Genomic DNA, 21,201 nt, shown 5'->3' with positions numbered 1-21,201 from the left:
CTCTCCGAGCTTCTGTGACGCAGGCAGAGAACGTTCAATGTCTTGGGCACTAGATGGCAGTATATACTGCCCTATTTCAAAGGCCGGACTTGTGAATGAAGGAGCCGATGGGGGGTGGGGAGTACTGACTGAAACGTAAGTCAGTTTTACGTGAAAACTGAACATCATGAAAAGTTTAATTTTTTCAGGCACTAATAATTATTTAATCCTATACATTTAAAGTATTCCAAGTCTCTGAGTCCTGAAACACCCTGGAAACCCACTTGCCCAGCCCGAACATCCCTCCATCTTACAGAGCTGGGGTACGCCCCTCAGGCCTGTGAACATGCAATCGCTACATCTATTGAAAGGGTAACGACAGACGGAGATCAACTAAGGTGGCAGGTGAGGTTCAGAAAAGGAGAAGGAGAGCAAATTTGGAGAAATAGGAGAAGGTAAGTGAAGTGAGGAAAAAGAGGGGTGCTGAAGTAAGAAATGAGGGGAAAATAAAATAAGGGAAATGGCGGGGGGGGGAAGAGGAAAGGGGAGAAAGGGGAAATGGGGAAATAGAGAAAAGGAGAAAAGAAACAAGGAAAGAAAAGTAAAGGAATGGAAATGGGGGAGAAAGTAGAGGAAATGGGTAAAGAAAAAAAAAAGAAAAGAGAAAAAAGAAGGGAAATAGTGAAATGAGCGGGAGCAGAAGAGCAGAGAGAAGGAAGGGGAGGATTGAGGAGAGACGGCGAAGGGGCAGAGGGAAGCCGGGAAAGGGACTGCCTCTGAGGGGTTCAGGGAAGAGAGGACACAGCGAGCCGGGGAAAGGAGGTGACGATATCGTTAAGTAAGCAGAAAGAGACAGAAACTGAGGAGAGTTTGAGCGTGCTTCTGTGAGTTTTGTTTACAGCATTTATTGGGTACTCCTGATGTGTGCCTGGCACTCTCTCTCTACTGAGGCAACCGCTCTCCTTACACGCCGCCCCCCTCAAAAAAGCGGGGGGGGGACGGATGGTTTAAGGCTACAACACTTGGGGCTCTCGACGGCGTCGTCTCTTCTGTAGGGGGACCCATTCGAGGTGAGACTAGAGACATTTGCCCTCACACTGAGCTCGAGCCCCGCGAGACCAGGCCACTAGGGGGGCACGGCAGCCCGGGTGGGCTGCGTGCGTATTTCTGGCGGAGGATGCGCCATGAGCGCTGAAAGAGCCTGAACCGAAGCGTCCGGCTCGCCGAGAGAGTGAGAGCCGGGCCGGCTCCCAGGAGCGCGGGCGAGGGTGCAAGCGGCAGCGTGGGTGCCAGGGCACGAGGGTGCGGCGGGGCGGGGCGAGGGGTGGAGAGGCAGGATCCAGCCCGCTCGGGGCCCCCGCCAGCCCGCCGGAGAAGCGGCGGATGAGCGTCCTCCGCCGGCCCCTCTAGGGTAATTTACATGCTGTCATATCCCAGTGCTGACTCTCGGGTGTGCAGATCGCTCACTAGCTCACTCGCTCTCAGCTCCTGCCACCGCTCAGCCGTCACAGCCCAGGGGAGCCCGAGAACCGGAGAGCCTGCAAACCGAGGAGGGAGGGAGCAAAGGAGGGAGGGAGCAAGGGCGCGCCCCGGCTCCCCCTCTGCCCTGCTGCCCGCCCTTCCTGCCTCCACAGGTCCGCCCCAATCCCTGCTCACACTTGGGAAACTTGGGACTGCGCTGGGGCCGCGTGTGGCACCTCAGGGGGACGGCCCCGGCCTCAAGAAGAGGGGGAGGAGAAGGAGGAAGAGGAGGAAGTGAGCCCGAAGGATCCGCTCAGAGCTGTTTGTCCAGCTGTTTCTATTCGCACCCGGAGCAGTACAGCCAGAAGGGGGCCGAGCCGAGGGTGGCTGGCTTTAGGCGCTAATTTCCAACTCTTTTCCTCACAGCTTGTCTTTTCTAGGCACCCTGGAGTCCCCTCAGGCCAGCCCGGCGGGTGCGCACCTGCCAGCCGCCCCTGACCTCGCAGGCCAGGCGACCTCCGAGCCTGAGAAGATGGCCCAGTCCAAGCTCGACTGCCGCTCACCTGTCGGCCTCGACTGCTGCAACTGCTGCCTGGACCTGGCCCACCGGAGCGGACTCCAGCGAGGCAACAGCGGGGAGAACAACAACCCGGGCAGCCCTACAGTGAGCAACTTTCGGCAGCTGCAGGAAAAGCTGGTCTTTGAGAACCTCAATACCGACAAGCTCAACAGCATAATGCGGCAGGATTCGCTAGAGCCGGTGCTGCGCGACCCCTGCTACCTGATCAACGAGGGCATCTGCAACCGCAACATCGACCAGACCATGCTCTCCATCCTGCTCTTCTTCCACAGGTGGGTGGCTCGGCACACGGCGGGAACTCAGTCCTTGCTCGCACCAGCCTCTGCTGCACCCTCACCTCTGACAAAAGGGGCAACTAGGAAGTTCACGAGGGTTACTGGGGAGGTCTGACTCGCAGGCTGCAGTGACTGGACCTTGAGGTTGCCTGGAGTACCGCGGAGCTGAGGGGAGGCCTGGCAGGTGCAAGCCCTATTCTGAAAGGTGCCTGCAAAGGCTTTCTGATGGGGACGCTGGGCCCTAGAAGGTGGGCAGACACCAGATGGTTTGGAGGTAGCTGAAAGTACCCCCTCCTCAAATGGACACATTTCCATAGCCCCTTTGGAGATTCTGCCATGGGGTCTCCTTGAGTTTCAAGTTCTACCCTTCTCCAAAGCCCATTTCTAAATGTGCAAACGCAGATTGAAACTGCAAGGGCTTTAAAATTACTGAGTGGCCCTGACTGACAGTGAGGGCAAGCAAAATGTCAAGACAAATTAAACTGCTGGTGGTGGGAGAGGGGGAGGGGAAAATTTTTAAAAATCAGAGACTTGTGAGAATTTCTTGAGCCTCTGGATGGGAGGGATTCGCCTCCTTCATGGATCACAGCCTTCAATTTCAAATGTAAGCTAAGCGCAACCCCAGAGAGCACCCTAGGACACCTTGAGTGCCTCAAGAACTATGTGTGGCAGGAGGGCGGATGAATCCATGTCGTTGCAAGCATGTGTTGGAGTACGGGTCAAGCTTTCTAGAAATCCTGCTGGGGAGGCAAGGGGAGGACAAGGGAGGGAAAAACACAATGGGAAGACCCAAGGCGGCTGCTGTCCTTCAGTTTGAGACACCCTGGCAAGAACCAGTCTCTGGGAACAACTGAGGCAATTTAGAGGCAGGGCAGACAACATCAGGAAACCCAGCCATGGATTTAGTGTCCTTAGCGCCATCAGGATAGGGCACCAGCATGTGTGTGAGAGTGTATAAGGGAGGATTTATTCTTGCTCAACAACACAGGTTATGTAAAAGAAAGACATCGCCGCTATGGGAGACCTGGGTTGTGGCACAAGTTATGACTTCACCTGTTTGTATGAGCCTGAGCAGGTCGCCTGACCGCTCTAGTCTCTCTAAGGTTCCTTTTAGCTCTGAGATTCTAGGTTGTAGGCAGGTGATGTGCCCAAAGTGATAAGAAATTCTGAGCACCTACAAAATATTTGGAATGTAAGCAGGCTCAAATAGGAAATTTTAAAAGCAATCGAGAAAGGCAGGCGCTATCCTCACTTAATGCTAAGAGCAGGTTTGCCTCCCTTGCCCCAAGACAAATCCACCATCGCCTCCGCCTCAGCCCAGCCCCAGTGGTTCTGGGCAAGACAAGCAGGGCTGCTAACCTCGTTAGTGTTATTATAACAAGTCGTATTCCTCGGGAATTTTCGACACCATTGAAGCCCTTTCTCATCTATTATTTCACTTTAGGCATCAAATTATCTCATTGTCTAAAATAAACCAGGCTGATTTTTTAAAAAATAATAAAATAAAATAAACCAGGCTGCGGACAGAAAGGTTTTGAGGGAATCTTCATTTCTGGTGAAAGATTACTACAAGTGTATTCAGCCCACAGATGCTGAAATCCTGCAGAGCGAAAGCCCTAACAGGCTCCTAAGGATCCCGCCTGTCTCTGTTGGAGAGTGGCAGCAGGGGAGGGATAGTAGAAAAACCTGGAAAGAGCACTTGTAGCATTTGCATTTGTTCAACTGGGAGAGAAAGTGCCACTCCAGGCTTTAGGAAAGTGTGAGAGGAGACGCTTCCTCTGGTTCTGGGCCTAGGAGGATCAAACCTGGGTGAGGGAAGTGTGAAGCTAAAAGCCTGAGATCAAAGTGTTTACTTGTGCCACACGTCGGGAGCATCCTGGTTGTTTGGGTTTCTGGAAAGGGAATACCTCCTTTGTCATCTACTCCACTAATACGAGTTTAGTGACCCTTGGTTTCTGGCAAAGCCTGGAAATGCTACAGGGTGGAGATGTAGGGGGGTGGCGTTATAGGTATTGGTTGAGGGAGAAGCACAAATTGTAGGAAAGATGTGTGTGAGCACCCTGTCTCCTTCGATCAGAGCAACTCACTCAGCGTTCAAAACCACTGAGGAGCTAACCAGCAAGCTCTCAGGCTTTGCTAAGGCTGGGGAGTAACAGGGTCCTGTGGTAACAGTCTTATAGTTCTAAGAGGACAAAGCAATCTCTTGCCTTTTTTTTTTTTTTTTTCTGAGATAGGATCTCACTCTGTCACCCAGGCTGGAGTGCAGTTGCATGATCACAGTTCACCGCAGCCTCAAACTCCTGGGCTCCATCAATCCTCCCACTTCAGCCTCCCAGGTAGCTGGGACTACAGGCATATACCACCATACCCAGCTAATTTTTTTGTTTTTTGTTTTTTGTTTTTTGTTTTTTACAGAGACGGGATCTTGCCATGTTGTGCAGGCTTGTCTCGAACTCCTGGGCTCAAGCGATCCGCCCACCTCAGCCTCTCAAAGTGCCGGGATCACAGGCGTGAGCCACTGATCCCCTCTTGTTTTCCTTGACAACTGGGACCTTAGAGACTGGGGATTCTGAATTCGGTTTAGGTTTTGCCCAATATGACATGCTCCATTAGCAAACTAGAAGACCATTATTGCTAGTCATGGGGCTTCTCCAATATGTGGGGTGGACAGCCTTCTCCTAAGTGGACATTTCCCTTGTTATTTCATTAAATTTCCTGGGTTTCTATCATCATACTTCAGTCATCGTTTTTACTTCTATTCAATTTAATGATTTGGCATTTCAGGTTCCTGTTGGGTGCTTTTTTCCTTTGTCAACTTTCAAGGCCTCTCCTGCTGGAGAAGCTAGTCTCCCCACCCCTCCTCCTGCGGTCCATTCCTCTGCCGAGAGGCCTCCTATATTCTTAGGAAGAAGGGGGCAGGGCACATTCTTGATTTACATCTGGTTTGTCTGCTTTGACCTGTCCCTGGCTCCCAGCTTCGTTCTTGGTTTCCTTGGAATACAAGAGTATAAGCAATTTGAGGGCAGGCCTGTATTTTACTTGCTTGGTTTTCCCTTGGCTTTTAGTTATACAGCCAATATTCAATAAAGGTTTCTTTAGTTGGATGACTACTTAAATATTGATGTGGTCCCTTGTAAAGATTTTACAACTTTATACTGTGCTAGAAAATTCTTATTAATGTTTAAAAGTTGTTTTCCTTCCTTTTAACCGCATGCAGTAACTCTCCTAGCCTGATGGAAGTCCTGATAGTATTGTGTATATACATATGAATCAGTGAGAATGGGCATGCAGCCTATTGTTATGTAAATGGACCTGTACACCATTGGGTTGGGGAAGAAGTGTATTTTAAACACTATCCCTTTAATCTTGTATTGTGTAACTAATAACCATAATAGATTAATAACTAACACTTCTTGAACATTCACAATGTATCTGCATAATCTTATTTACATCAACTCTATGGAACGGGTACATTTATTTATTTATTTATTTATTTTGAGACGGAGTCTTGCTCTGTTGCCCGGGCTAGAGTGCAGTGGCATGATCTCAGCTCACTGCAATCTCCACCTCCTGGGTTCAAGCAATTCTCCTGTCTCAGCCTCCTCAGTAGTTGGGACTACAGGCACATGCCACCACACTCGGCTAACTTTTGTATTTTTAGTAGAGATGGAGTTTCAACATATTAGTCAGGCTGGTCTCAAACTCCTGATCTCAAATGATCCACCAGCCTTGGCCTCCCAAAGTGCTGGGATTACAGGCGTGAGCCACTGCGCCGGACCAAATGGGTACTATTATCATGCATTTTCATTTTATAAAGAAGGAAATTGAGGCTTGGAAAAAATTAAGTATCTTGCCCAATGCATCACAATGAAGAGCAGAGCATGAATTGTCTATGAAGAAAGAATTGTTAAGAACACTCAGTAACTAAACTAATGCTAAAGAAATTATTGGAACACTTCAGAATTGTCTATGAAGCAGAGGTAAATGTGAGCTCAGAACCTTTCAAAATGGTCAAAATGTCCTTATTAGGTAGGGAAACCAACCATCCCAGTCCTGGGATACAGACTGCCTATGCTCAATCTGGAACAGTCCTAGGGAAACTGGGATGGTTGGTCACCCTATTGTTAGGGGACTCCCCCTTGTCATTTGAATATGTTTCTAATACTGGAAAACTTAGGAGGGAGATAGAATATTCTGGGCAAACAGCAGAAGTTTCCAATTTAAACGTAGCATATGAAAAATCTTCCCAAGTTGACATTTGAAGAGCCTTCCTTAATTTTTCTGACCTGTAAGGTATAACAATCTGGAACGGGAGCTTTGGCAGTATTTGTTGTGATTGTTGTTGCTGTAACCTCAAATTTTTTTCTAAGATTTTACCCAAAACCTCTTAATCAGCTCTATTCTACCTTTGACCCCAGAGCATACCTGGCAAGTGTGATCTGAAATACTCTGAATCCGATTTCCCTTCCGGCTCTAAAAACCCTAGGATTCTACCTTTAAGCTTCTGATCTGGCCCCAGCTGGTTCCCACACATAAATGCTCAGAAAATGATAAAAATAGCAAACATTTCTAATTGCTTTATGTGTGCTAATTCATGTAATACTCCTATTAATATAGTAACAAAGGGGAAGGATAAAGATTCGGAAATCAGGTTTTCAAGAAAAAATTGTGCAAAAATTATTTGTGCTTCTCTAAGTGAGTCTCAGAACAAGTAATTTCATAATGTATATTCCTGGACCTGGCTTCTGAGGTGGTGGCCACTCACACGGCATGATTTGATTGGCTGCCTGCTGCAGTAAAGTGCCTAAGTTCATACTATTTAAGATTCAGTTCTCTGTCCATGTACCATCTAAAATTCCTCTGCCAGAGCACCGCTGGTATGTAGACCACACTGTGAGAAACCCTGTATTAGAGATTGCAACCCATTGTCAACTAATTTGCCATTTGATTTTGAGGATGGAGTTACTTGCTGTAGAGCGGTTTTGGGTTTCTGTGTGGTTAAGCCTGTCATTCTTTGCCTTTGTGATTTTTGCTTTTGGTATCAAGCTTCAAAAGTCCTTTCATAGCCCAAAGTAATTTAAAATAACTATTTCCTGAGTGCCTAGTGGTCTGACAAAGAATAGGCATTCTTGGATTAAGGGACATTCTCCATTAAAAGCACAAATGCATTTGCAAACTTAACATTCATGGTTTGGATACTTCATGAGAACTCAGACTTGTAAGAAACTGTCTTTTTGCTGAGGCACAGATGTGAATCACATGTGTTAGGAGGCTAGTATGTGGGGACCAGTCCTTTCACCAATGAGTGAGCCTGGTGCCCTACCCCACATCTACGTGTGTGTGTGTGTGTGTGTGTGTGTGAAAGAGAAAGAGAGAGATATATTATATGTATATATTGTACATAGTACATATATATATAGTGGTAAAATAGATGTAACATAAAATTTGCCATTTTAACCATTTCTAAGTGTACGATTCAGTGGCATTAGGTACATTAACAATGTTCTGCAACCATTATCATTCCCAAAATGCTGTCATCATCCCAAACAAAAACTCTGTACCTATTAAACAATAACTCCCCATTTCCCCATTTCTCCCTCCCACTACCCTCTGGTAACCTCCATTCTACTTTCCGTCTCTATGGATTTGCCTATTTAGATATTTCAGATAAATGGAATCATACAATATTTTATGTCTGGCTTCTTTCATTCAGTATGTTTTAAACTTCATCCATGTTGTAGCATGTATCAGTACTTCATTCTTTTTATGGCTGAATAAAATTCCATTGTATGGATATACCTCTTTGGCTTATCCATTCATCTGTCAGTGGACACTTAGGTTGCTTCCCTCTTTTGGCTATTATGAAGAATGCTGCTATGAACACTGGTGTACAAGTATCTGTTCAAGTCCCTGCTTTTAATTCTTTGGGGTATGTACCTAGATGTGGCATTGCCCAGCACCTACTTTTCAACACAATTTTGTGGTCTGCTTCTCGTAGTCCACACATACGTAGGAACCTGTCATAAAATGAGCAAATGTCTCAGGGCATTCCTTGAGGAGAATGCTCCCTCTCTAAGCCAGCTGCTGGTGCTACTGATTACAATGAAAAGAAAGCTACAAAGTTTAGCAAAGTGATGGTGCTACTTGGAAATAGACGATTTATGGGAGAAATGACATGCTTTAGAGATTGCATCCATCAGTTGGAGACTGGTAAAAGTTTTAGTGTGTATCTCTCATGAATGGCCAAGGTCTAGTGTACCTTTTAAAAGAGTAACATGTGACACCATTACTTGCCATTAACTACTTTGTATGGATTTGTTTATCAGACCTCCAGTCATGGTGACAGCTCACTGGGAATAGGGTCCTGAAGGACTGGAATGTGGCAAAGCGAAGTTTGGAGGAGAGAGGTAGAGAGATGGAGCTGGAGTCCATGGAAGGCCTAGCTTGGGCTGTTACAGCATGGGGCCTGGACAGCATGAGAGTTCAAAAGATCTGTTTGGAAAGTTCATGCTCTTAAAGAAAGGTGGGAAGCACAGAGCTTGAATTTCATCTACTCCTCAGTTTTTGCCAGAAGTGGACTATAATTTACTGAGTCCACACCTCAGTAAATAATGCTTTCCAGGGTGACCTTAGTTTTCTTCCCTGCCTGAAGAGAAGGTTAACAATCCTGCTTATATTTGCACTTGCAGATAAACCAACAAACTCTCCATTTCAGGTAGAGGGTTGGCTCCTTTCCAGATCAGGTCCTGAAGACCAGGGAGTCTGGGTAAAATGGAGATGGATGTATCTGGCCAAGACTGCCAAGACCTCTAGGTATCCTGGGTGATGGAACTCTGCAGAATTCTTGCCCCCAACTGGTGGGTTGGTTGGGAGGAATGAGGTTGGCCATGTCTGCACCTGGTGGTGGTGTTGCGCTGTTGGCTCATCGTGATTCTGCTCCTACCTGAACTTTCTCTTCTTCTTATGTAAGCCATCCCTAAAGATAACTATAAAGTCATAATCTGCTATGGCTGGCTGGGTTTACATAACCAATTGGTTGGTGTCATGCAATAGCCTCTTGAGCCCTGGAAAAACCAATGTGCTAAGTTGAGACTAAAACATGGGTTCATTTGATGGGGTATTTTGTGTGCTCAGTGAACTCAAGGGAGAGCATTCCATGACCACAGGGGTCAGAAAGATGAAATTTCGTTTTAAATAAAGAGAGCAGTAATGGCCCAGAACATACTGTGTTGTCCCAAAGTCTGCAATAATGGAACAAGGGTTAGGGCATTGCTGTAGTACCACAGCTTTGGCAGAGAAGGCCCTCCATAGAACCCCATGGGCTAGAAGGAGCCCCATGAAGGCCAGAAGGCTAGATCCCAGTTTCAGGGCAACCTAGGTTTGATGAAGAGTCAGGTCAGGGAAAAAATATCTTTTGGAGGCCACTGTCTACCATGCTGAAATCCAGCTTAACTAGAGTTGGAGTGGGGCTAAGATGCCATCTGTGAGAGCAGAAAACAAGCTTTTCTCAATGCTATTCCAGGCAGGAGGAAATTTTATCAGTAGGCAAGGTAAGTTCACTTGTACCTTCTAGCTGAAAATTCCTGCCCCAAAGTAGCTGTGGCCCTTCTGGAAACTGTGTAAGAGGCAGTAAGATCCCAGCCAGTACAGAAGACTGAATGGGAAGCTTCCCATTGTACAGACACTAGCCCAAGGGAAAACAAGAGCTGGAAGCAGGTTGGATCACTGATGACCCAGGCTCACCATTGGCCTTCCTCTCCTGGAAGCCACTTTCCTCAAATAGGTCCAGCCAGAAATCGGGCCCCTGCCTATGGACAGTGCACCACAGGGACCTTCCCCATCCTTCCTCGAAGGAAGACTTTACTCACAGAATAGCCTTGAGTATTCAACCCACTTCCTCTAATCTTCTCTTCAGGGGAGATGGAGAGCAGCTGTTCACAGCTTAGGGGTCTGGCCAGGATTCCCACTCCATGCTATCTAGGCTGTTGATTGGCTAGAGCTATCCCTAAGGAAGAAGGGGGTGAGAAGTGAGAGGAAAGGAAGCAACTCCAGCAGCTCCTTCCTGGCTTACCCCACTCCCAAGACACCCCTCCTTCAGTGCTGCCGTTTAGCCTCACTCCCAGACTAGGCTGGGCCTAGGCCAGCCTGAGGGCCCTGACTCATAACTAGCATGTCTTATGTAACAGAGCCAGGTTACTGAGGCATCACACTTCTGCTTACTCAGTGGTAGGCTTCCCTGGGGGCAGGCATTTGGAAGCCTGCTGGGGGTCCAAGTCAAGCTCATCATACTTCCCAAGGAAAAGCCTACTCTCCCCAGTGTCAGGCAAGCAGTCTGCTCAGAGACAAATGCCAGGCCGCAAAGCCTGACCCGGCCCCACACTCAGCCTCCACACTCAGCAGTAAATGTAAGCAGACAGGCAAGCTGGAGTGGACTTAGTTTGGCTTGAGGCATTTTGGAGGTGACAGGGAGGAACCTACTATCACCTGATAATGCACTGCTAAAGAAACTGCGTGGTGCATGGAAAGGCCCCAGAACAGGTCGCAGAAGTCCCTCTTCCTTTTGTATCTGCTTGTTGGTTCAGAAACTATTGGGTGGGCTGGGGTGGGGGGGGTGGGCTGGGGTGGGGGGAGTTGTGGGGGGTGGGGAGTGGAAACTCCAGGCTGACTGACACCAGGTGAAAGGGTTTACCGGAAGCTGGAGGGGGTTTACCGGAAGATGGAGGAGCTGTTTAAAGGAAGGCCTTTCAAGAGCCAATTTCCAGTCCATGCTCCATGAAGTCTCAAAATCCCCAGGTTGACCTGAATTCACAATGATTCTTAGCTCTCTGCCTGGCCTATTCAGAAAATTACATTACCAGCTTAGTGGAACTGAGCCCCCAGTGAAGTCAGTATTGCCAGATTCTATGATAGATTTCTCTAATAACGAATGTGACTATCTACAGCACAGAATATCCCCATCAATCTAATATTCCACTAGCTCAAGGTTTGTGACTAAACCAATAGCTCCTCTTCTTCTCTTCCTTTGTCTTTGCCCCAGTCTGTCTCACATGTGTTGCCATCAGGTAAATGGCTCACAGGTCGTGAGTAGGTGGGGACACTGCTCTCCACTCCAAGAAAGAGAGGAGAAACAGGGAAACAAAGTCAAAAAGGTGGTGTGGGAATTACCAGCAGGCATGATTTGCATCCAAAGCTGAATCATAAGTTCTTGAACAAGCTTAAGACTACCATCTCAGGGCTCAGAAGAGCTTGGCACCCCTAGCCCCCCAGATCACAGAATCCAGTGAAAATTAGGGGACCTGAGATGCAGATGCAGAATTTTCCTTCGTGGGACTCCTCCCAGGCTTCCAGCCCCTTTCTTCTCCCTATCCCCTCTGCCCTTTTGGTTCATAGGCTGTAGCAGTAAAAAAGAAAAAGAAACAAAGAAAACAAAACAAAGAAATAAATAATAAGAAAAGAACTGCTCAGTTTTAAGGCAACATAATCTGCCTGCCCAGGTGCACAGATAAATGAATGATGGCAGCACCTCATTCGACCTTCTACCAAAGTGACCAAGTACTTCAATTAATCAATCCATCATTTATTAACTAAGGGCCTGCTATGTATTGAGTACCGACTGGGGATTTATTGAATGCCTATCCTGCTAATCACTGTAGAGGACACAGGAGACGTCAGAGGCTAGGACAAGGGCCCTGAGGAGCTGAGGGTATAGCAAGTAGGAGTGGAGCAGCTACACCCAAGTTCAATGGAGAACAAAGCACTGGCATGACCGCAGGCCTCTGCAAACCTGGTCCAGCCTCCTGCTCCTTAAGGGAAAGGCCTTAAGCTTACTGCTCCCGGGGTCCGCAGGTCTGGAGCTTGGATGGTGCCAAAGCAAACTAGGAAGGGAGAGTCTCTTTATGGCGGCAGCTTCCAGCAGGGCCTCAAAGAATGGGTTGGCTTTGGCACGATGGAAAGCAGCAGGGCTTTCAGATTAGGAGAAGGGAGGAGAACCTCGCTAGTCCAGCAGGGCTCTTGAGTAGGAAGGGGCTGACCTGGGGTGGGGACACTTTTGATTCCTTCCAGGCTGGAAGCCAGAGTCACCACTGATTCAGGAACAAGAGAGAAAGGCCCACTCTGGCCCTCCCCTCAATGCCCCTCTTTGACACAGGGCAAGCCGGACCCTAGCACCCTCTCCTTGGCAACCTGGGCTAGCCCTGGGGAGGCAGAGGCCTTCGGGGCCTATGAGTAGGGAGGCACCTCCCCTTTATCCTGGAGAAAGCCCAGCAGAACAAGGACAGTTGAGTTGGGTAGAACCAAGGGGTGCAGTCGAGGGTGGGCACCAGAGGAGCCTGGAGGCTGTGACTTCCTATCTGTGCATCTCTGGCTTCGGTCTCCATGAGGCCCCTTCTGAGGTGGGTAACAGAAGCAGGGGTGTGTCAAGGTGCTACCATGAGAATATATAGACAATCCACCCAAGTATTTCTGGAAAAAAAGTTGCTGATGGCCCTGCAGGGTGGCATTTTAACCTTGTTTGCACCTTGGTCAAACCAGCTTCCCAGATACCCTATAAATGAAAGCCTCAGGGTAGGGTTGAGAAAGGTAAGAAGCCTCAAGCTGACAGGAAGGGAGACAGAACTAGGGTGGCAAAAGGAAGCAGTCTCAGGTAAACTGGGGAAAAAAGGTGTTGTTCATGGTCAACGTTTCATCCTCACTCTCTGGGACCCTCTCCCCAGGTTAGTGTCTTGCACACACCTGTGCCCACATCCTTTCCCAACAGTACTCTGGAGAATTCATGTTTAAATTCATGAATAGCTTCAGTCAATAACAAATATTCATTGCACACTTTCATGTGCCAGACTCAGTGGCAGGTACTGGGGATATAATGGAAAACCCACGAAAACTGTCATAGAGTAGTCCACGGAGTGGGGGAGATAGGCATTAACCAGATAGTCACGCTAATAAAGTATAGTTACAAACTAGATGCCAAGAGAGAAAAGGAATAGACTTCTGTCAAAGAGTATAACAAAGGGTCAGAAAAGCCTTCCTGGAGAAGTTACATTTGAGCTAAAGAAATGAGTCTCTAGCACTGAAATTCTAATAATCAGACCCAGGCCAAAGGTGATATTTTCAGATGGAAGACTTTCTGAGGAACCCCTGAAGCCATACCACGTAGGTAGTTCTCACACCCCTGGAAATATCTCTAGGCCATGAGTAGCCAGCAGGTCCCAAAGGGGAGGACTGACAATTTTCTGACAAGAGGAAGAGATGAGTTTGAAGCTCATGGGGTAACTAGTATTTAATGTCATCCTTTGCTAAAAATAGTCCATGACAGTATGGAAATGTGTAAAGGCTAGCCCTGGGGACCAGTGATAAAGTGGGTATAGCCTGTGGGAAGGAAAATTTGTTTTTGTAAATTATTTACTGTAAAGGAAAAAGAAACGGGGGGTTGTCTGGGTTTTCTTTTCCCTTTGCGGGCTTCCTTCTGAGTTATGAATGCTTCTCATTGTACAGAGGCAGTGGGGCACAGAGCTTCAGGCTGCACTTTTCTGGGGCCCAAGGTGTAAATTTTCTGGGCTGCAAATATCAGATATTTATCCAGGCTGAAAAACAGCCTGAATGAAGAAGGGGAGGAAGGCTAGACTTTCTTCTGGGAAGGACAAATAAATTGATCAAGGGGCCCCAAGGAGTGTTCATTTGAGAGAGGTAGCCCCTCTCTCAAATGGTGGGTATGCCCTCCACAATGGCAAAGCAGGTGATAGCTAACAGCCCAGTGTGATCCAAGGGAATCTGATTGTGAAGTGTCAGGAAAAGGCCAACAGGACTTATTTAGCCAACAGGAGACAAACATGGGACTCTAGGGACCTGTGGGGCAAAGCGAAAGGAACTAAGATATTGATCTACGAGAAGTTTAAGGGTGGGGTGGAAGGTGGTAGAGAGCAAGAAGAGAGGTCAATCTTCAAATATAAGAAAAGTACAGGCCGGGTGTGGTGGCTCACGCCTGTAATCCTAGCACTTTGGGAGGCCAAGGCGGGTGGGTCATGAGGTCAGGAGTTCGAGACCAGCCTGGCCAACATGGAGAAACCCCGTCTAAACTACAAAAATTAGCTGGGTGTGGTGGTGGGCACCTGTAATCCCAGACACTTGGGAGGCTGAGGCAGGAGATTCGCTTGAACCAGGGAGGCAGAGGTTGCAGTGATCCAAGATCATGCTATTGCACTCCAGCCTGGGAAACAAGAGCAAGACTCCATCTCAGAAAAAAAGAAAGAAAGAAAGAAAGAAAGAGGCCGGGCGCGGTGGCTCAAGCCTGTAATCCCAGCACTTTGGGAGGCCGAGACGGGTGGATCACAAGGTCAGGAGATCGAGACCATCCTGGCTAACATGGTGAAACCCCGTCTCTACTAAAAATACAAAAAACTAGCCGGGCGAGGTGGCGGGCGCCTGTAGTCCCAGCTACTCGGGAGGCTGAGGCAGGAGAATGGCGTAAACCCGGGAGGCAGAGCTTGCAGTGAGCTGAGATCCGGCCACTGCACTCCAGCCTGGGCGACAGAGCGAGACTCCGTCTAAAAAAAAAAAAAAAAAAGAAAGAAAGAAAAGTACATGTGCAGGTTTGTTTGTTTTTTTTTTTTTTTAAGTAAAAAGCAAATACAAGAAAAGTCACAACTCAGAGATGGTGACTAGCTGTTTCCCATCTACACTGGGAAGAGAACAAGAGGAAACAGGCCTACATTGTAGCATAAAGAATTGAAATTAGATAGCAGAAAGAACTTCCTGACTACAAGCATTCAGAGGAGCTGGACAAAATTACCAAGGGATGTTGTATGTAATTTATACATATGGGGAAGGTGATGACAGTAGTGATAAAGAATTGGATAAAAGTGTGAGAGTCCTGGTTTTATAAGGACCATGGCCAAAAGTGGACAGACAGGTGGGGAAAGCAAAGAGGTTAGGAGCAGGTGCTTATAAGAAAAAAGAAAGTGTATGTGTGAAAGGTGAAGGTGTTTTCATGAAAATACTTTTATAATAAAAATGTCAATGAAGTTTCCACTGGAGATAAGTCAGTAAAACTAGCATACATTCTCCTGTAACTGGAAAAGTGTGGGAGAATGGACTGAGGAGCTGGTAGGGCCCCTTGTAGTATCCTTCAGCTCTCTTGTCTCCTGGATAAATTAGTCTCAAGGGGGTCCCCTATCTTTTACATTTTAACAATTTTAGAGCACACTTCTCTGCTGGGGGCATTGGAGTAGGGCCGCCCACTCCAAGTACTTGTTGCAGAGGAGAATGTTTTCCTCTTCATGCACACAAACAAGATTAGACATAGGCGATACAAATTAAATTAAATTAAATTAAATACAAGGAGTACAGTGGCAAACAACAAACCAGGCAGGATCCCTGCCACAGGAAACTTACAATTTGGTGGCAGAGACAGACATCAAATAGTAATTACACAAATAACAACATCATCACAATTGATGGTAATGAAGGAAAAGTGCAGGAAGTCGGGAGAACACAGGCTAAGGGGACTTCACCCAGAATTAGAAAATCCACAAAAGAAAATTCATCATGTAAAGACATGGGGCACTGCAAGTACCCTGCTGTGAGTGGTTCTTGCCCAAAAATCAGTAGTGGAAAGGCAAAATGAACCCAGTCACTGCTAATGCCCTAAGATGTGGATTTTGAAGCTCCTCCGGCTCACTGAAGCCCTGTCAGATAGGAGCAGGGAAATTTTCTCACTGCTAAGATCAGGCAGCCTTGATTTAGGCAAGTGACTCTCTAAGGGTCATAATGGCTCATCAGCTGAAAATCAGGATCAGGAAGACTGTGAAGAGCTCATCACTTGCCAGGTGTACAGGATGGAGGTCAGTGAAGAGAAGAAAGAACTAATGAGTGAAAATTGCACTTGAAATTGACCCCCAGCAGTGGCCATGTCTCCAAAATTCTATGTCCTCCGTCTCCTCTTTAAATGTGGTAGGCTTTCCTGGTATATTCTAGTATTAGCTGCAAGGTGTGCCCCAGGGCCTTTGAGCAGGAGCCCAGTCCTGGGGAGCCAGGATCCTAGAGAGGTGGGGCCCCACTCTGTTTTTCCCTGTCAGAGGGGCAGGAAGTTCTAGCCCTTGTGGGGAGCTAGGATGGGCTTCTCTGCTCTCACAAGGCCCTGGAGAGGCCACCAAGGAGCAGAGGACATTAGCCAGTATGCAATCATGAAGCACAAGTGCTTTGCGTCTAATAGACAACATCTGACAGACTGTGACCTTGGCAAGTGACAGTCTCTCTAGACCTCAGTTTCCTCCACTAGAAATTGGTGGTGATGTGGCTGGGAAAGTGAAGTGAGACGATGCTCCTAGAAAGCACTGAGTGTCTCTTTATTAGTATTAGCCAAGTCAAATGTGGTACCAGAACAAAACCTTATCTGACTGGCCTTGCCTCCCTCTCTCCCGAAATCCTTCTCTCACCAGTCCTCTTCTTGCTCTGTCACTCACATACCCCCTTCTGCACAGAGCCAGATGACATCTGAAACCCAGCCTGGCAAGCTTTCTCCCTGTCAAGGCTTGCTCTCTCAACTTTCTTCATTCACACTTAGGTATAAATGACTGAGAACACTTCTGGTTTCCTTTCTTCAGGGAGGGGAGAGTGGGGAGCTGTGGAGAACTTTGAAATTTTTACCAGAGATCAAAACCTACAGAAAGCACGAAGGTGCCCTACTGGCATTGCTAGTAACTGAGGAAGATCTCAGAGGACAGTGGGCCCGAGGACGTTCTCTTCAAGCTCCTGAGCCTCTCCCTTTTCAGGGTTGGTGACCACACCTTGTACCTCCACATGCACCTTAGATGGAGATGCAGAGGCTCAGTACTGGTAGGAGTTTTCTCAGCCATCTGCCTGACCCTCTCCCATTACAGATAAGGAAACTGAGGCACAGCGTGGGGTGGGTACCTGCCCCAAACCAAACAACCAATTAGTGACTAGCTGCAAAGGGAAACCATGTCTCCTGATTCTCTGATCCAATGATCTTCTGACTTCTCGTCTCTAGACGGCTGTGCAGCATCCCATCCCAGTAGGTACACAACATCTCCATGCCAGGAGACCAGCTTTGGGTACACCTGATGCCAAAAATGGTGATTTTTTTAAAATTTGATTTTGTTTAATGGAATTGACCAATGGTTTGGGTGTTATGAAGCCCCAGCCCTGGAATCTTGCTTCTGCTCGGGCTGGGGCTGCATGCCACAGCCACAGTCATGCAAGGGGGACAGAAAGGCCTGCTGTTCGGGTTGGAAAAGAAATCAGTTGCTGAAACATTGGTCTTTTTGAAAGTTCCAACCACAGGGGCTGGCTGGCAGAGCCGCCGTCTGGGCTCTCCCGGAGGATCCGGCCCTCCCTTTCAGTCTGAGAGTTAGTTTAGGAAACTGGCCCGGTCTCGGCAGAAGATCCCGAGGGCAGCGCTTGCCCCAGGAGCTCCAGTCTTCCCTCAGGGCCTGGGAGCTCCTGAAGACACTCAGGACCGTGAATTTCCTCCCGCCCCAACAGCCGAGCCAGCCCAGGCTGGCCCTGAGGCTCCCTGAGCACTTTTTCTTCTGAGCCTAGAGTTTCCAGTTGTCCCGCCCTAACCCGGCAGCTACAGAGAAAGGGAGAGAAGGCAAGCAAGAGAGAAGAGAGCCAGAGCGTGAGAGCACGCTCTACTAAAAGAAAGGAGGGAAGCAACCCCAGCCAGGTAATCAAGGCTTGGGCAGCTGTGAGATGAAGGTGGAAAGGCTGGAGGAGCCCCAGCTCGTGGAGGAACCCCAACTCGGGGAGGACCCAGAGCTTGGGGAGGAGGCCCAGTTCCTGGAGGAGCTACAGCTCGAGGTGGTAGAAAGTGGGTCAGATTTGGATCCAGAAGATTTGGGTTCGAGTCCAGACTTTGCCACCAATCTGATGCTTGAGCTTGAGTAAGTAACTCCTGCCCTTCTGTGGGCTGCTTTGCCTACTTACAAAATGGGGGAGGGGAGAGACAGGATGGTCTGTAGGGTCTCTTTCAACGCAGATATTCTGGAAGACTATGTTTCTAAAGTCTTGATATGTGAGGATGGGATGCATGGAAACTTGAATGAGTAAGTCACTGAACCCCAGAATGTCAGAATGGTATTGTGCAGGGAGAGGGAGTTCACATAAACAAGACAAAAGAAAGAGAATGAGAAGGTAGTACATAGGTAAGAGTCATGACCCCAAGAGGGGGTCCCGGCTGAACAGAACATTAAGGTCTATTTTCAAAACTCAAGGATGGGCTGGGCACAGTGGCTCACGCCTGTAATTCCAGCACTTTAGGTGGCCAAGGCGGGCGGATCACCTGAGGTCAGGAGTTTGAGACCAGCCTGGCCAGCATGGTGAAACCCGTCTCTACTAAAAAAGAAAATGCAACAACTAGCCAGGCGTGGTGGCCTGTACCTGTAATCCCAGCTACTCGGGAGGCTGAAGCCGGAGAATCACTTGAACCTGGGAGGTGGAGGTTGCAGTGAGCCGAGATTGCGCCACTGCATTCCAGCCTGTGCGACAGAGCGAGACTCCATCTCAGAAAGAAAAAAAAAAAAAAAAAAAATCAAGGATGATGGGCTTGGAACCAGTTAGTAACGAAAATCTGGGTGTTTGGAAGTGTCATTAATGTGCAGTTGTTAATAAGGTCCTTAACCACGTGTCTCCCAGTGATCCCATGTGCCCCAAAATGCAAGCGCTGAATGCAGAATGCATTTCTCGAGTTCTTTACGTATGTCTTTGCAGAAATTCTCTGTTGAATTGTGAGGGATTTTCAGATAGTGATGTCCAGATTTAAAAAGCAAATCTACAAAGAGAGACTGGTCTGGCCCTCTTTCTGAAAACCTCCTTTCTTTGTAAATCCCCACTCTCACCAGACCCACTGTTGCATGACTCAGTGCAGGTCCCTTTGAGAATCTGACTGCTGCTATATACAGCTACTCTCCTCCAAATAATGCACAGATGAGCTACCAAAAGCCAATCTGCTTGGTGGGTGTTGATATCTGGTACATTTCACTGCATTAAAATTCCATCAAAATCAGTCATCTCTCTCTGGATTACATGGTGAGAGTCTCTTAAACCATAGCAGGTGACCTTCCACTAACCAGAGAGTGCCTTTCCAGGCTAGGCATGATATATCAGGGCTCCCTATATCACAGATCATCTACAATGTGCTCCTCCAACCACATAACCACCAGTATCTAACACTGCTGGGCAAAGTGTGATGGTGAGAGTGAGTAGACGAAGAACCTTCCTCCACCTGTCCAGACACCTGCCCACAGTCCTAGTGTGCTCATTACTGCACAGTCTCCTCCCTCCCTGCTAGCCCTCCTTCTTCTTGGCTCTGTTCATTCTTTCAACAATAATTTCTTGGGTGATTTCTGGCCACTCAGTTAATCTTTTGTTGTTGTTTTGTTTGTTTGAGACAGGGTCTTTGCTTTGTCGCCCAGGCTGGAGCGCAGTGGTGCAATCTCAGATCACTGCAACCTCCACCTCCGGGGCTCAAGCAGCCTCCCCAGTAGCTGGGACTGTGCACCACCACACCTGGCTAACTTTTATTTTCTTTGTTTTTTTTTTTTTGTAGAGACAGAGTTTCACCATGTTGCCCAGGCTGGAAGTTAATCAATTATAGATTCCTAAGGGAGAGGATCTTAGAATTCCCTCAGGACAATGGTTTTCAAAGAACCCTTAGGGTCCTCCTTGGCACCTTAGGGGCTGTGGGAAAGGGGGGGGAAGGGGGAAAGGGAAGAGAGTTTGGGGTATGAGAGCAGAGGCAAAGGTGAATATGAGGGAGGGAAGGGGAAGGGGAGAGTGTGTGGAGGACAAAAAGAGGAGAGGTAGATTGTGCCACAGCCCTCACCAAATATGGGCTACATATGGAAACAAGGTTGCAAATAAGATTCTATATGTTTATTTTAAAGTTTGTAGGGTTTTGTTCATCACCTGGCTTGTATTTCCTCACCAGAGAATTTTCAAGCTAAGCTCCTCCTAACTAGAAGGCATCTCCAAGTGGGTGATGGATGTTTGGGGGAGACCTGTGGGCTGGGTGGGTGGAGCTCCTGGCCTCAGCCCTGCCTCCTTCAGAGCAGTTCCACTCCTGTAAGGACTTTGTATCCAGAGACCCTGAGACCTCCCACATTAGACCTGGGAGTGAGGTAGGGATTAGGGATGATTATCTGTTAAACAACAACAACAAACTAAGTTGTAAGCCACAGAAGGATGTTAACTTCCCAGCTGCTACAAGAATCTCTTCTAAAGCACTCCCAGAGGGTGGACAGGCTGCTTCAGCTCAAAGGCAATCTACATACTTCCCTTGTTTGTTGGCCCTGATTGTTAGACTGTCTGTCTGTTTAGTCAAAATCAGCACACATCTTGCCCACAGAATGCTTTGGTCCCTCCTCTCCTGTTTCCACTGAAGGCCTTTTTTGTCTCCTGAACACCGGGGAGCAGACTCTAGAAGGAGGGGAGTGGCCCCTGGCTTCCTGGGGAAGACCAAGTTCCCAACTGGGGGCACCACGTGCTCCAAGGGGCCTATGTGAGCTCGGCGTGGACAGGCAGGTCACTGATGTGGGCATGGGGCACTCCAGCCAGTGCAGCCCCTGGGGCTAAAGCAGAGGAAGTCCACTCCACAAAGGGCACTGGCCGACTTGAGTGAAGTCTAGTGTGGAATTCTCGGCAAGGGAAATAGCTCGAGGGAAGGAACACTTGACCAGGAATAAGGGCCCTGTGTTCTGTTGCAAACCCCAGCCTTGGCTGGGGCTGTCACCTGAAAGGAGAAAAAAAATAACGGCCAGTGCCCTGGCCCTGAGAGGAAGGAGGGAGGGAGGCAGGCTCAGGACCATATCCTGGCCATTTGGAGCAGTCTAAAGCCCTGCCGGCTTTACATTGGAGAAAGAAATAAAGCCGTGCTTGTTGGCGGTGGGGACC

At 48.1% G+C, this 21,201-nt stretch overlaps 1 protein-coding gene across 3 annotated transcripts in view; it reads left to right on the top strand.

Annotated features, from left to right (window-relative positions):
- The first annotated feature begins 339 nt into the window (after window positions 1–339).
- TSC22D3 (TSC22 domain family member 3) overlaps window positions 340–21,201 on the top strand; it is a 64,118-nt gene continuing 43,256 nt past the window's right edge. The window contains exons 1-2 of one of the 3 annotated variants that reach the window (XM_050777397.1): window positions 340–434; window positions 1,867–2,292. In XM_050777397.1, coding sequence (XP_050633354.1) covers window positions 1,973–2,292 — 320 coding nt within the window. In that variant the 5' untranslated portion in view covers window positions 340–434; window positions 1,867–1,972. Of the gene's footprint in view, window positions 435–1,403; window positions 1,614–1,866; window positions 2,293–21,201 lie in introns of those variants that run through there. The other 2 variants (XM_050777396.1, XM_050777399.1) reach the window with 2 other exon arrangements.

Source organism: Macaca thibetana, chromosome X (genome assembly GCF_024542745.1).
Source record: "Macaca thibetana thibetana isolate TM-01 chromosome X, ASM2454274v1, whole genome shotgun sequence".
NCBI classification, from domain to species: domain Eukaryota; kingdom Metazoa; phylum Chordata; class Mammalia; order Primates; family Cercopithecidae; genus Macaca; species Macaca thibetana.
Note: the sequence above shows the minus strand (reverse complement) of the source record. Positions and strands in the feature narration are given on the sequence as shown.